Raw genomic sequence first — 17,011 nt, forward strand, 5'->3', positions numbered from 1 at the left:
TTTTTTGCTATAAAAGGACATGCTGAACATACAGTGACATCACACATGACATCATACAAAAGAGAGCACTCGGAGGGAATCAAATCCATCCCAACACTCATTATAATACAGGCATACCCCGGTTTAAGGACACTCACTTTAAGTACACTCGCGAGTAAGGACATATCGCCCAATAGGCAAACGGTAGCTCACGCATGCGCCTGTCAGCACGTCCTGAACAGCAATACCGGCTCCCTACCTGCACCGAAGCTGTGCGCAAGCGGGGAGACTATAGAGCCTGTTACACATGCGTTATTTATATCAGTTATGCACGTATATGATGATTGCAGTACAGTACATGCATCGATAAGTGGGGAAAAGGGAGTGCTTCACTTTAAGTACATTTTCACTTTACATACATGCTCCGGTCCCATTGTGTATGTTAGTGCGGGGTATGCCTGTATATACAGACAGACAGATAGTATGTACCTGTCACATTTGGATAAACAAAGGTATCACTTATTAGCAGTTTACTTCATAAGGCAGGGTTCTCAACTCCAGTCCTGAACATCCCCAGCAGGATTGAGTCACCTGTGCTGAAGCAGGGATATCCTGAAAACCTGACCTGTTGGGGGTGTCTTGACGACTGGAGTTGAGAATCCCGGCCCATACACATCTTTTGGCACCGCTTAGTAAATAAATATGGCGCCTTACGAGCGAGTGATTGGGCTATAACAGGTCTTCTAGCACCAAAAGGTGTTTTATGGAGTAGCAATGCTTAGTAAACATGGCCCTTTCTCCCCCATTCACTGGAATAGGCTGTAAGGTGTTTTATGGAGCAGCAGCACTTAGTAAACATGGCCCTTTCTCCCCCATTCACTGGAATAGGCTGTAAGGTGTTTTATGGAGTAGCACACTTAGTAAACATGGCCCTTTCTCCCCCATTCACTGGAAAAGGCTGTAAGGTGTTTTATGGAGTAGCAGCACTTAGTAAACATGGCCATTTCTTCCCCATTCACTGGAATAGGCTGTAAGGTGTTTTATGGAGTAACAGCGTTTAGTAAACATGGCCCTTTCTCCCCCATTCACTGGAATAGGCTGTAAGGTGTTTCCCGGAGCCGACATTGTTATATTGAATAGCACTGCTCAGTAGATATGGGCCTTGGTGTTTGAGTCCTGGCTGTCCCACTGCTTTTAACAGTACCCACGGGGAAGATGTAAGACCCCTATTCTGAGCACACACGTATGTGATACACGTGTAATAATGACACGTACTGCACAGGAGCCACCTGTTCACTTGTGTAACTGTCTCTCCTGCAGGTATCACGACCAACAGGATGTGACGAGTAACTTCCTAGGAGCCATGTGGCTCATTTCCATCACCTTCCTCTCTATCGGCTATGGCGACATGGTGCCAAACACCTACTGCGGGAAAGGAGTGTGCCTGCTCACTGGCATCATGGTGAGAGGGAGAGCTTTATTTCAATGGGTTAGGGGTCACGCCTGCGGTCTCAAGGTGCTCAATGAGACACAGGCCCCGGAGACAAATGTACCGGCAATTAGGAAGGATGGCATTCTCATGGGCTGCTAGGATTCCACCCCAGAGCTGGCTGCATCAATGCCTCTGTACTGTAAATCTTTAGGGTTGAATGCCAGGGTGTTAGTCAGCATTTTTGGACCTGTCAACTCCTCCAAGTCGGTCTCACTGATTTTTAGTATCAACACGGCGACTTCAGGTAAGGTTCACTGGTGGTTTCCATTAAAATGCCATCTTTCGGTCTAGAACCCCACAAATGTGATTGATTTGTGTCCCTGGCTGCCTTTTGGTCCCGGGGAAGTGTAGGTTTCCCGCAACTCAAAAGTTCTTCATAGCGCTAATTGCACGCCAGCTTTGCACACCTCACGCGTTCTGCCAACGTACCCAGTTAAAAGGAATAACATAATGACTTTGTATTTTTGCGTTGGTAGATGGTTAGCAAAATTGGAAGTCAAACTCCAGAGATACCACACCCCACAATGCAGCTGAACACACTAATATTCCGTATGTTTCCACTTCTGGTGTTATGCACACAATATACATGTGAATATTCCTCCTTTGGTATTAGCGACTTCAGCAAAGAGCTCGCAGGGTATAATCAGCCTCCCGTTGATTAAAAATATCTCGCTCCACTTCAGAGCGCCAATTATCTTCTCTCTGGATTCCAGCAGTAATTATTTCGCACGCTTTTCTTTTTAGTATTCATATTCCCTCCATTGCAGCTTTCTTTCTCTGCTCACATCTCGCCCCGCTCCTGCCTTTCTCTCTTCGCTGTGGAATCCGGCCCAGGAAATGCCCCTGTGTCTTTCTATTTTTTTTTTTTTATTATTGTATAATTAATGCCATTTTCTAGCTGAGTCATTTCATGCGAGGGTTTTCCCTTCATTGCAACCTGCTTTCCTCTGGTGGCTCCCGTCCCATACATGTATTATTATTCTTGTCCGTGTGCGATAATGAGCTCTTAGCGGTAGGCCTTGCAGCTGTGTTTCCATGGTGACGGTGTAGGCCGCAGCCATGCCTATGGTAAATTCCTGTATGAAGTGGAACATTTTTGTCACATTGTAAATAGGTTTAATCATTGTTTTCTTTTCCGTTTCCACAAGCCGTGCAATTAGCGTGGCGATATGACTGTGACACAAACCCGGTGGCTTGTTACCAGGGTTGCCACCTTCTATTGAAGGCTAATCCGGAGACTTTAGGCAATTACATTTTTTACATGCTTTTATTTTATTTATAGATTTATTTCTCTTACTTTGAGCGGCGGCGACATCTCCCCCCTGCAAGGTCCAGCCAGCAGGGCTCTGCGACGTCAAATGGCGCGCGGTGCCGTGGCAACCTGACATCACGGCGCCATGCGGTCTCAAGTTGCCATGACAGTGGCGACGCCTTATGGCACCGAGGTGTCACGTGACGCACCGTTGTCATGGCGCCGCGTGACGTCCCGTAGCCATGTTGACGGGATATGCAGGGGGAGATGCCAGGACACGCTGCCGCCGCCCGGAGGTTTTTTAGGTGAACCCGTGGCCCGGAGCATTCATTTAGCACATGAACATAGGTCCCTTTATTTGCCATGTATCAGAGCGTCCTAAGAAGTGACCTGCCGTGTACCATACGCGGAAGTCATATTACCAATAACATATGTCAATATTTGGATTTATTTGTATAAACAGACATTAGAAAAGTTATGCTGGGCAAAAAAATAGTGACAAAAACCTGCATGGTGGACTTTATTTTACCCGCCATAACTTTTTATGACGAGACCCAAAGGTAAAAAATAGCTGTCTGTGAGTAGGGTCAATGGCTCTGCACTTCTGTAAGCCGGGCTGTGCTGAAAAGCGGTGTAATGCGGCAGGCCGAAGCACATAGGAGGTCCCATGTTAAACTGGATGAGAAGTAAGGCTAAGGCCCCGCTCCCTCAGTCAGCGCGCCCGCACTGCATACAGGCGGGGCGCTGACATACACACACCGCGATATGCGGTCTGTAGGGAGCGGGAGCCGGGGCTGGAGGGGGAGGGAGGGGGTTGGAGTGGGAGGGAGGGGGCGTGGTTTAAGCGGAGGGACCCGCTACCCCGTCCTGACATCCAAGCTCATGATCTTCTGTTTGAGCCCTTCGGAATCATCTATTTCTTTACAAATATTAACAGCATCCGTATATATTGGTATGTGTAACACACACACGCGCACACACACACACACAGAGACAGGCACTCACGCACTCAGGCACACACATACACAAACACACACACACGCAGGCACTCGCGCACTCAGGCACACACATACACAAACACACACACACGCAGGCACTCACGCACTCAGGCACACACATACACAAACACAGATAGGCACTCAGACACACACAGACAGGCACTCAGACACACACACAGACAGGCACTCACGCTGCTTTCCCTCCACACTCCTCCCCGCTCCCCGAAGCCTCCCCTCCTCCCGAAGCCTCCCCTCCTCATTGGCTCACAGCCACACCACGTGACGCGTCGACGCTAGGGATTAAATTCTCTTGAATCCCCTAGCGGCTGACGCGTCACAGCGTGTAGTGAGCTGTGCAGCCAGGGGGGACCGGGACCGGCTCGGGAGGATACCCCTGCTGGTGAGGAACGCTCGTGCGGCCGCCCGCGCCGCCGGGCGCAGCGGGTCCCAGGCCTAAAGAGTGACATTGTGGGCTCATTTGCATGTCATTACCCAGATTCCCTGGCTGCAGTGGGAGCACTGTATGCTAAGAGATAATGGGGAAAGGCAGGGCTGCAGACCTGTCTGGGACATGTGAATGTTCCCACCAGCAGTATTTTTATTTACTGATTTATTTGTATATAAGTAGCCCCTGAGGAGTTTGGGCAACGAGGAAACGTTTACCTTCTGGTAATTGTGTTTCGCCCTCAGATTAGGGGGTAAATGTGTTTCTCCTTCTGGCAGCCATGCGGCACCAATCATCCCCATTATCCGATACCCCCCAACAGCTCAGGTTTTCAGGATATCCCAGTTTCAGCACAGGTGGCTCAATCAGAGGCTCAGTTGAAGACTGAGCCTCTGATTGTGCCACCTGTGCTGAAGCAGGGACTGATTGAGCCACCTGTGCTAAAGCAGGGATATCCTGAAAACCTGACCTGTTGGTGGTCTTTGAGGACTGGAGTTGACCACCCCTTGGCCTAAAAGATCATTTGACACTTTTGTCTGTTGTCACCTGAAGTATCTCCCTAAACTTTCAACTTCCCAGCTCAGATGCACTGAAAGTTGTTGTAGTTATTGGTGTTGAAGTTCCATTTCTGATGATGGCGCGTCGTCGCCCCCCCTTCCATAAGAAGAGTGAAATAACCTGTATAAAGAGTAAGGGCGTTTATTCTATCACAGACCCTTCTACTCATTGTGAAGGGGAATTGGTTGTTGTGTTCGGTATAACATCTTTTTGTGCTGCGATTTTAACCCTCCAACGGCTGGCGCGGGTGTACCCAGCCTTAAGAACCGAGGTAGCCCTAAGTTTTTATGAGATTTATCATGTTACCCTTTTCTCTCCCGGGCCAGCCTTTCAGGGGGTTAAATTAGTTTCGGGCTAGTGATCATTCGAGAATCCCACGTCGGTCCTCCATGTCTGGGACCGCTGAGGTGACGGCCACAGGATAGGGAACGTGTGAATTTTGATTATGGATTTTTTTGTGCTTTTTGGCTGCTTTTTGCATTCAAGTGAATGTAGCCATTCCCCTCCCTCCCCGCGAGAGAGCTTTTTCTTGCCCATTCTAAAGCCTCGTTCAGGGTGGCAGAGACAGGAGGTGGAGGGCGCGCGTCCGCGTGTGCGCGCGTCAGTCTGCTGGGCGATGTGTGCTCACCCCCAGCAGACCTTTTCAAGCATTCAGGATGCGGGTCTACAGACCTGAGGTTAGGGATGGGTGTTGCTCTTCTCACTACACTTTCCCGAATGATTTCATTGGCTGCCGAAGTACCAGTGACGCTACTGCAGCTAGAAAAAACAACTTGAGTTGTTTACGGAGACTGTCGCAAGCGTCAACTCCGTACTTGGGAGACAAGGAAAGCTGGTACCCTGACAACAGATATTGAGTTGAAATACTTTGTTTCGGACGTGTGCGCACACGTCGCTAAGCAGGCACCCTGAACGAGGCCTAAAAGATCTGCCCCCCCCCCGGCGTGGAAAAATACCAGGATGTCTGGGGAAGAATTGTCCTGTTAACAGAGTCGCTGGGACTACAAAAAGGGAGTGACCATAGGAAAAAGAAGATGGATTCCTGCGTGTCCCTGAGCGGTGGGAGCAGCATGAGATATCACAGGAAGACCGCCCAAATATCTTGTCTACCATTATTATCTCCCGGGGGATTATCTCCCAGGGGGGCTCCTGTGCAGTGGTCACACACAGGCTCTGGGTTTGACTGCTGCTGCCTGGACAGGTGGGCTGATGTATTGGTAGGCGAGGTGTGCACCTCCCTATTCCATTACTGGTGCGGTGCAGCAGATCTTAACCAGCTACCTGATGCCACCGTTCAGTCTCCAGCGGGTTAACGGAGTGGGATGGGCAGCGGGAACTCCAGGGACTCCCGAGCGATGAAGTAGGGAGCCAGACCAATGAAACGTCAATGCTTCAGTAGCGGTGGTGATGCGAAACAGTGCTACTAGCAATCCCCACCGCAGCGGACCTGGGAAAGCTAGAGCACGCCATATCGATCGGACCAGAGCCAGGAGAACCTGAAGTGAGGGCCACACAGAGCAAGAAGCCTGCGGAAGTGGGAGATCTGGACAAAGCAAACCCCGTGCCTACCCCACCTGCAGACTCCAGCGTGCCAAGCAAACCCCGTGCCTATCCCACCTGCAGACTCCAGCGTGCCAAGCAAACCCCGTGCCTACCCCACCTGCAGACTCCAGCGTGCCAAGCAAACCCCGTGCCTATCCCACCTGCAGACTCCAGCGTGCCAAGCAAACCCCGTGCCTACCCCACCTGCAAACTCCAGCGTGCCAAGCAAACCCCGTGCCTACCCCACCTGCAGACTCCAGCGTGCCACGCAAACCCTGTGCCTACCCCACCTGCAGACTCCAGCGTGCCAAGCAAACCCCGTGCCTATCCCACCTGCAGACTCCAGCGTGCCAAGCAAACCCCGTGCCTACCCCACCTGCAGACTCCAGCGTGCCAAGCAAACCCCGTGCCTACCCCACCTACAGACTCCAGCGTGCCAAGCATACCCCGTGCCTACGTCACCTGCAGACGCCAGCGTGCCAAGCAAACCCCGTGCCTACCCCACCTGCAGACTCCAGCGTGCCAAGCAAACCCCGTGCCTACCCTACCTGCAGTCTCCAGCGTGCCAAGCAAACCCCGTGCCTACCCCACCTGCAGACTGCAGCGTGCCAAGCAAACCCCGGGCCTATCCCACCTGCAGACTGCAGCGTGCCAAGCAAACCCCGGGCCTATCCCACCTGCAGACTCCAGCGTGCCAAGCAAACCCCGTGCCTATCCCACCTGCAGACTCCAGCGTGCCAAGCAAACCCCGTGCCTACCCCACCTGCAGACTCCAGCGTGCCAAGCAAACCCTGTGCCTACCCCACCTGCAGACTCCAGCGTGCCAAGCAAACCCCGTGCCTACCCCACCTGCAGACTCCAGCGTGCCAAGCAAACCCCGGGCCTATCCCACCTGCAGACTCCTCCTGCGTGCCAAGCAAACCCCGTGCCTACCCCACCTGCAGACTCCAGCGTGCCAAGCAAACCCTGTGCCTACCCCACCTGCAGACTCCAGCGTGCCAAGCAAACCCCGTGCCTACCCCACCTGCAGACTCCAGCGTGCCAAGCAAACCCTGTGTCTACCCCACCTGCAGACTCCAGCGTGCCAAGCAAACCCCGTGCCTACCCCACCTGCAGACTCCAGCGTGCCAAGCAAACCCCATGCCTACCCCACCTGCAGACTCCAGCGTGCCAAGCAAACCCCGTGCCTACCCCACCTGCAGACTCCAGCTTGCCAAGCAAACCCCGTGCCTACCCCACCTGCAGACTCCAGCGTGCCAAGCAAATCCTGTGTCTACCCCACCTGCAGACTCCAGCGTGCCAAGCAAACCCCGTGCCTACCCCACCTGCAGACTCCAGCGTGCCAAGCAAACCCCGTGCCTACCCCACCTGCAGACTCCAGCGTGCCAAGCAAACCCCGTGCCTACCCCACCTGCAGACTCCAGCGTGCCAAGCAAACCCCGTGCCTACCCCACCTGCAGACTCCAGCGTGCCAAGCAAACCCCGTGCCTACCCCACCTGCAAACCCCATGCCTATCCCACCTGCAGACTCCAGCGTGCCAAGCAAACCCCGTGCCTACCCCACCTGCAGACTCCAGCGTGCCAAGCAAACCCCGTGCCTACCCCACCTGCAGACTCCAGCGTGCCAAGCAAACCCCGTGCCTACCCCACCTGCAGACTCCAGCGTGCCAAGCAAACCCCGTGTTTTTTCAGAATGGCCTTTCACATAATGCCGTTTATTTTATTTATGTGCGAGAATCTGGAGAGAAGCTCCGTGGTTCTCCAAGTTCTTACTATTGTGATTGTGAATTGGTCAAACAACATATTATCTGCTACTGCATCATAACCATGACATACATGTATTACACATCCTCTGAAGCACGTATGAAGCATGTACAGTATGAAGTGAACTACTTGACCTCTCCTTAGGTCAGCAACCACTACTGTAGGAAAATGTAACCATGCATACAATTCTCCATTGTTATCGCTCGCCCTTATGTGAGATGTACAACTCTCTCCTATGGTTCCCTGCTTTTTACACCCGAGGCAAACTGTTATTTAGGTACCAAAGGTAAGTTGCCAACATATTCTCCCCCTATTAGAATTTTTTGTGTGTGTAAAAGTTATATGTGAAGAGTGGGATTGATGTTTGTGAAGTGGGTTAAGGACAGTAATGGTATTGAATAATAATATGATATAATAAATTAGATCAACAGTGTAAAGTAGTGTGAAGTATTCTGGTCTAATGTTTGATGTCAGGTGTTTTCTGCAATGGGGGTCTGTTCAGTCTTTCTTTTTCTTTTTCACACTATCGGGTCTGGCAGGGGACAGGCATATTCATTCCTGGTTGTAAATGAAGTCCCTTAGGAGTTTGGGAAAGAGGCAATTTTCCAGCCAAATCCTTTTTAGGGGATTAAATTTGTTTAGGATTAGTGATAATTCAAGAACCCATCTCGGTTCTCTACGTAAATCTGGTCCCCCAGGGGCGAGTCCGGCCACAAACACTTACTACATATACACAGAATAGAAGTTATTTTAAATCCCTCCAATCAGCTGATCATTGTGCGATCATTCATCAATATCCCAGCTGCTCTAATTAGGTAAAAGTTCTGAACATCAACCAGTGACAGAAATAGGAACATATACTGCTACATAGGTGCAGTTGGCAGGTAGGGGTGCATTGCAAGTTTGGGGCCAAATTGAAGTGTTTTACTGTATGACAGGGGGTGGCCAACGGCAGCCCTCAAGAGCTACCAACAGGTCAGGTTTTTCAGGATATCCCTGCTTCAGCACAGATGGCTCAATCCGTGCTGAAGGAGGGATATCATGAAAACCTGACCTGTTGGTGCCCCTTGGGGTCTGGAGTCGCCCATCCTTACTGTATGATATGAGGATTCTATAGTCTTCAGCCACACAATGCGCCTTCTGCTAACAGGATTTAAACTTGCCCAAGTATTTGGTTTTGTGGTGTTAGCAGAAACCTGGAGGAGGGGTGGTGGAGATGTTTTGTGAGTCTCTCTGTTCTCTCGGTAGATTTGTCGCTGGCTGTGATGCGGGCCGACCTGAGAGTTCTTGCTATATGTCGTTTCCCAGACCTCACAAGTCTCTTTTCTAGTTAGGGTGGAAAAACAGCATGTTCATGCCCATGGAGTTTTTACGCTGGCAAAGATAAACTTTGCCTGTGATCTCTGGGGGTATGTAACACACACACACACACCCCTTACCCTTTGGATAACGGAGCATGCCAGATACTTCTGTAAGCCGTGACATATTGTGTTTGCAAATGGCTGTGTCACTTATTCAACTATTCCCTTATGTCTACCGTTTCTTCATCCGTCATCGTCTCCCACTGTTTGAATATAATAGTCTCCAGCAGACTGCATTTAGAAACCATTGTGCTAGCGTTGCCTGTTACACACACACACACACACACACACACACACACACACACACACACACACACACACACAGATCCTTCACACATTCTGCTGGCGCCTCTCCTCCCTCTAATTGGAGGTAGTATACATTTTAAATGCATTGTCACCCATCCAATTGTTGACCCACTTCTTTCCGCGCTGCCGTGCTCAAACGACACGAGCCCACTCGGCAGAGAGTTCTGATTCTTGAACGGACGAGGACAATAAGAACCGGCAAAGCCTTGTAAACCTGACCCGTCTTGTTCCGTTGGTGAAAGGATGGTGATTAGGGAAGTTACGGCGAGATCCGTGTTTATACGCTGTGTTAACACCCGGTGCTTGAGTTTACGGTTTATGAATAATATCTTTTGCTGCCAGCGGAGCCAGCAATGTGTGGCTATATCGGTTAATACGTTTACACTTCAAGCAGCACAAGACTAAAATACACACAGCAGTAAAGGTATTTTTTTTACATCTTGTTTTTTTTTTAAATACTTTTTTTTCGTACTCGCCATCTGCTTTGTGTTTTTTTGTTTTGAACGCATTTCACCTGAACAGAATATTTATTCCTGATCCAGCCTTTCCGGCTGTTAATGATGTCATCGTGACATCATTGTAGTGCACAGTTCCAGTATCTGCGTACATCCTGAACATTTGTGCTAGTTTGTGAGCATAGATGAAATAACCTGTTTTAAAATGTGTCACAACATACCACAAAAACGACACTTTTCCAAGGCCAACACAATAATGACAACATTCATATTTATTTCTTAAAACGCACAATACATAGAATTTTTCAGGCATGAGTCACTTAGCCGTAAGCACAGAGAGATGACGCTGAAATGTGACCAGAGATCACTCAGAATTAGCCACCTGTATCTTGAATCGCATGTGCAACATTTTGGACTAGTGCCTCCCAATGGTGAAAAGTGGTCTATAAAAGAAAAAAATTGGTAAAGATGGGAAAAAAAAAAAACCCAATGAAAAGCAAATATGCAGTTCGGAAATAGTGTAGAGCACTGTTTTACATCAAGGGTTCCTAGGAAGCCTCGGGTTCCCTGAGCACCCCTAAAGGGTTCCCTGTAATTTTAAGATCATTTAAAAAAAACTGTACCAAATACAGAAGAATCTACAATGCATCTGATCTCAGACGCGCTATTAGAGAGGGTTGGGATTCCTTACAATGCATTTGATCTCAGACGCGCTATTAGAGAGGGTTGGGGTTCCTTACAATGCATCTGATCTCAGACGCGCTATTAGAGAGGGTCGGGGTTCCTTACAATGCATCTGATCTCAGACGCGCTATTAGAGAGGGTCGGGGTTCCTTACAATGCATCTGATCTCAGACGCGCTATTAGAGAGGGTTGGGGTTCCTTACAATGCATCTGATCTCAGACGCGCTATTAGAGAGGGTTGGGGTTCCTTACAATGCATCTGATCTCAGACGCGCTATTAGAGAGGGTTGGGGTTCCTTTACAATGCATCTGATCTCAGACGCGCTATTAGAGAGGGTTGGGGTTCCTTACAATGCATCTGATCTCAGACACGCTATTAGAGAGGGTTGGGGTTCCTTACAATGCATCTGATCTCAGACACGCTATTAAAGAGGGTTGGGGTTCCTCACAATGTATCTGATCTCAGACGTGCTATTAGAGAGGGTTGGGGTTCCTCAGAATTTCATAGGGTTCCTTGACCAAAAAAAGGTTGCAAACCACTGATCTAGAGCCTGGGACAGGTTACTCTTCGGAATCTCTTATCTTCTTTTAGTACAGTTTACGTGGCTTTAAACAGAGCATTTATACACGGCTCAAAAGCACTATTCAGGGGTGGGGGACAAGAAAGGAGATGGGGATCCCCTGGCCAGTTCCATCAACAGTGTGTTATCGTGAGGTCATCTCAACCAGGGACATGGACATACTGTGTCTCACAACTGAGGAGCAACAGCACGCTATGACCCCCCCAAAGGGAAAGGTTTGGGTTAGAAGGAACTTCAAAGTTATAATCCATTTTAAACTCGGAATTTCTCCGGGATTTGTAGCTCTCTGTAACACATCACACACCTAAAGAATATTTCAGCATATCATTGGCTTCCAGTACCCTTTCCAAAAATGTGGTTACCTGGTAGGGCTATGAGATAATACATGGGGTGCTTAACGCCAGTCCCCAAGCCCCTCAATAGGTTTTCAGGATATCCAGGTGGCTCAATCAGTCCCTGCTTCAGCACAGGTGGCTTAGTCTTCAACCTAGCCTCTGATTGAGCCACCTGTGCTGAAGCTGGGATATCCTGAAAATCTGACCTGTTGGGGGGGGTGGGTGATTGAGGACTGGAGTTGAGCCCCCCTGAGATAATACATGGAAGATCCTTTTAACCTCGCACAACTCACCTAATCACAGATCAGTGTTATTCACACGGATGTTAAGTGCCAATTCAGGTGTAGGATAAGATTACTAGGGTGTGGGAGGCTGTTCAGGCAGATATAACAGTAGGACAATGACATCAAATTCAGCAAACTCCTATTAGTGGGAGAACATCATCTTTCCTGCTCAAACGATCATTATATGTGCTACAACCCCCTGGGCGTATATACTGGTGTAAAAACACAGACCCAGATTCAACAAAGAAAAATAAACATTGGTTTTAATTGTGTTTTCTTACAGAAATCTGGTGTTGTTTTGTTTGCACTAGTTTTGGAAACAACGGATGATAAACACCCCCAAATACATTGTGATCTTGCACATATCAACATATTATATCAATATCAATCAGTGATGGTCTTGTCAGGGGCTTCAGAAGAAGATTGTCAGAGGGAAGGTTAAGGCAGTGAGAGAGATGGGAAAAAGATTTAAGACTTAACTTCACTTTCTAGCAAAACAGTCTCTGCTCATCTCCTCCATAAATCCCTCTCCTGGCTTCTCACCGAGCTTCAGATCACCCACAAAGTTCTCCTCCTTATCTTCAAGGCTCTCCCCTCATCTGCTCCTCCGTGCATATCAGCTCTGATCTCTCGTTATGCCCCTACTCATCTCCTCCCCAAAACTATCCCCTCTCCACCCTTTCACCCCTATTGCTCTCTCCCACCTTAATCCTTTCCCCCTCACTGCCCCTTACCTGTAGAACTCCCTCACACTCAATACTGTATATTCCAAGCAGCTTCTTTCCTCACCTTTAAGTCAAACCTTAGAACTCACCTCTTAAATTAAGCATCCCAATAGCCTGGACTCGTGGCTTCTGTCCCACATCCACAGTCGCTCCTAGCAACCAACCATTGTGGCCAAGCACTGCCATCTACTGCACCTAACCACCATCATGGCCAGGCACTGCCATCTAATGCACTTATTCCCTCACCTGCTGTCTCTGTAACTCTCCCAACATACCACTTAGATTGTAAGCTCTCTGGGGCACGGATTTCCTGTCCTATTGTCTGACTTTATTTGTTGCGCTTATTGTATTATTATAATTCCCTGTACTGTATTGTCTCTTTTGTACAGCGCTGAGTACACTGTGGGCGCTATATAAATAAAGATATACACACATACAAGACAGAGCAGTGAGGGGGCAAGATGAGAGGGGAACGACTGATTCATTGGAAGTGTTTTCTCCCTGTCACCGCAGGGCGCTGGCTGCACTGCTCTGGTTGTAGCTGTGGTCGCTAGAAAACTGGAACTCACGAAGGCAGAAAAGCACGTGCATAACTTCATGATGGATACCCAACTGACAAAGCGGGTAAGCCTAGGGGCGAGAGGGCAAAGAGGGCCATGGTACGCTTAATACACCATTAGCGATCTTCCAACTCGCCGTAGCTTGTGCAAAGTCTCTTGCACCGTTTCAGTTATGCTATCAACTCATCTTCACATTACTTTTAGAAGAGGGATGCATAATATCCCTCGTAATAACCCATTTGCTAAATACCTTGCAGGGCCGCCAAAAGAAGGGCAAGAAGTCATTATTTGTCTTGCAAGAGCAGCAAACAGCCTGCTGTCTGATTTCCGAACCTTCTGGTGCTCACAGCCCGGTTTCCCAATAGACCCGTCAGGCCTGGGGCCCCCCCGAATTGTAGGGGTCCCTAGCCGGGCCAGGCCCAACGGGGCCAGTCTTGCCTCTAGTTTTATTTTTTGCACCGCTGAAAACATTCACCCGAAATCCCTCTGTTTCGCTTCCCCACATAGACACGCGCGGCGGCGGCGGCCCGCTAAACTAAAATCCTCAGCAACGGCAGCGTAAATCATCGCACCTTATTTAAACGTCAGGGGCAGTTTGTCAGCGGCGTAATCGGTGCATTGTTTATAATTGTTGCCGGCCGCCGTTGTTATCAGACGCCCGGCGGGTGACGGCGGCGGCTTCGTGCGGCGCGCTGGTAAGGGCTCTTTGTAAATAACGGCACAGCGGCGCTTTCGTTTGCAGGCTTCAAATTTATTTTTGGGGAGGGGGTTGGAGGGCCTTGGTTCCCGGCACAGCCCCCCCTCCCTCCCCCCCCGTTGGGTAAACTCTGCTGCTGTTCCTATATATTTTCTAATTCCCTACGGTAATGCTACTTTATGTATATTCAATGACGTGATAACTGCATGCCAAACATGCATGTCTGCTATAATAGTACTGCAGATGCAGCGGCCATTATCCGAACAAATCACGGCGCCGTTTTCGTGTGCGCTGCTGCACTCCACGTGGCATTAACGCGGCCAGTCGCCCCAGGCACGCGTTTATCGCGGTTGCTTTGTTTGAATTTCATGGATTCTGTTTCTTTGTGTGCAATGAAATGAATGAATTGTAATGTGTACAGTACTGTGCTACTGTGTCAATTTCAGTGTTTAACACCATTTAACACTAAAATGCAATTTTCTGCACTCGCGTTTTAAGGCAGGAAGGGGCGGTACGGTTGGAAGAAATCCCGCGCCATGACATGGGTATTCCGAGGTATACACCGCGTGAAGTGTTCGAATAACGGCCGCTGCATCTGTATGAATAGGGAAACACATTTCTGATGGCTCACAAGAGGTTTATGGGAGTTGGGGAAAGAGAGTAAAACGCTCCCCCTCTTCTAATAGACAAACAGGATTAACTTTCTCAGGTCATAGGAGTTTGAACATCGGGCGTAAAATGCATGATGTGTAAATGTGAAATCCTGGCTCGAAAAAATGTCCGTCCTTCCCTCGGACAGGTATAAAGGCCGTACAGGTACATGCGGTGCCTGAGGTCAGGCTGCAGCAAATGATCTTTTATCCCAGTTGAAATCTCGCAAAGCCCCTCACATAAAGTCTGGGAATACTGGGAATAAGGAAATGGTCTTTAAATACTTAATACACGTCTACATCTTTTAAAGCATCACCCATAATAACCCACTCATCATGTCACTGGCATTAGTGCACGATGGTTCTAGGTGAGACACCCCCTTAAAACAGCTGTCCCAGCTGCCATTTTTTATTTATTTTTTTCCCTTAATATGTGCATCAATACAGTCCGCACAATAAGTAATTAGTTAAGTTGCAGATCGATCCGTTCTCCTGTGATTGATCAGTGATGATTCGTCTCGGGGGTTCACTAAATGGCAGTCAGTGCAACAGAAGAGGATCAAATATGCAAAGTTCTGTGGGGAAGATCATGTGACCAGGCAGTCACTAGATACAATTGGTACACTGCTAGAGAGAGGGCAGGGCTCAAAAAGGGGTGTGCCAGAGCCTGTTTCAGAAGAGGAAGGGGGTGTGACTTTGTAAATGGTTGCTATAGGAACAAAAAATGCTTGTTGCATTATAATACATTAAAAATGTCAGAACGGGTTTATTAGATAAAACACACATGTAGGATATTGCTTGGTCTGCATCTTTAACGCTTTCTACATGCATTGCAGATTAAGAACGCGGCCGCCAATGTGCTACGGGAAACGTGGCTGATTTACAAGCACACAAAGCTGCTGAAGAAGATTGACCATGCCAAAGTCAGGAAACACCAAAGGAAGTTCCTTCAAGCCATTCACCAGTAAGTTACATCTATCCAGGCAACTTCGGCGTTAAATTGCCGCCATTGAGTCATGTACATTCCATAACTAATAGCTTTAGTGCAGGGACAGGGGGGGTGCAATGCCACTCATCAAAGGCCACACACAGGTTTTGAGGATATTCCTGCTTCAGCACAGTTGGCTAAATCAGTGGGTCAGTCGTTGACTGGCCAACTCTAGTCCACAACTCTAGTCCACAAGGGCCACCAACAGATCAGGGTTTATGGATATCCCTGTATTAAGTCCTCTTTTTTAGTATATGGCTAGGAAAGCTCACAAATCAGAATAATATATAGAAGTGCATAAACACACACTCATGCACTCCTCCACAGAGCTTACTATCTAATTCAGGGGTTCTCCACTCCAGTCCTTAAGACCCCCCAATAGGTAAGATTTTCAGAATATCCCTGCTTCAGCACAGGTGACTCAATCAGTTGGTCAGTCGTTAACTGGCCAACTCTAGTCCTCAAGGGCCACCAACAAATCAGGGTTTATGGATATCCCTGCTTCGACACAGGTGGCTCAGTGTCTCAGTCTTCGACTGAGCCACTGATTGAGCCACCTGTGCTGAAGCTGGGATATCCTCAAAACCTGACCTGTTGGGGGATCTTGAGCACTGGAGCTGAGAATCACCGTCATACTGTATGTTATTTGGGGGATGCTTGAGGGGATATATATATATATATATATATATATATATATATATATATATATATATATACAGTGTTCGACAAACCTATACATTTGCTCGCCCCGGGCGAGTGGATTTAACCCCCGGGCGAGTAAATATTGGCCCAAGCAGCACACGTTTGGTACTAGGTGGTGAGTAGATTTTTTTGTGTGGCGAGTAGATTTTTTGGTGATTTGTCAACCACTGTATATATATATATATATATATATGTAACGGGTTTTCTGGACTAGTCTGACCCCCCCAATCTCATATTGGCCCCTGTGGTCAAACCAGTCCCCATTACGGTGTAGTGTCTGGTGGTGCACCTGTTGGCAACAGGACTCCTGAGTCTCCCGCATGATGGTGTGTGGGGATTTGCCAACCCAGACAGGCAGCTGAGGTAGTGTGCTGAGTCCTACCTATATCCAGTGCAGCGCCTCCACCTCATCAGGGTCCCTTCGGTCACTCGGGGATGGTCCTGGCGAGGAACTCCTCTGTGGTGCCCCTCTCCGTGCAATAACTCCACACTTGCACGTGAGAGTGTTGTTAATCAAGGACATCTTTATTTGTACGGTGGGCCAGCTGCCCTCCACAATGGGGTGTAATCAGCCCTCCATCGTTCACCGCACTTCCCTTTGAAAGGTAATGTCCTCCTAAATTAGGGATTCCCTATCCCCGCAGGGATATCTT

General features: G+C 48.8%; 1 protein-coding gene and 1 long non-coding RNA gene across 2 annotated transcripts in view; one reads left to right on the forward strand and one right to left on the reverse strand.

Annotated features, from left to right (window-relative positions):
* LOC142499090 (uncharacterized) overlaps nt 1-17,011 on the reverse strand; it is a 61,000-nt gene that overhangs the window by 43,122 nt on the left and 867 nt on the right. The gene's annotated exons all lie outside the window — the stretch shown is intronic.
* KCNN3 (potassium calcium-activated channel subfamily N member 3) overlaps nt 1-17,011 on the forward strand; it is a 62,819-nt gene that overhangs the window by 40,642 nt on the left and 5,166 nt on the right. The window contains exons 4-6 of the mRNA XM_075607925.1: nt 1,300-1,441; nt 13,275-13,385; nt 15,505-15,632. Coding sequence (XP_075464040.1) covers nt 1,300-1,441; nt 13,275-13,385; nt 15,505-15,632 — 381 coding nt within the window. The remainder of the gene's footprint in view (nt 1-1,299; nt 1,442-13,274; nt 13,386-15,504; nt 15,633-17,011) is intronic.

This window comes from Ascaphus truei, chromosome 7 (assembly GCF_040206685.1).
Source record: "Ascaphus truei isolate aAscTru1 chromosome 7, aAscTru1.hap1, whole genome shotgun sequence".
In the NCBI taxonomy this organism is placed as follows: domain Eukaryota; kingdom Metazoa; phylum Chordata; class Amphibia; order Anura; family Ascaphidae; genus Ascaphus; species Ascaphus truei.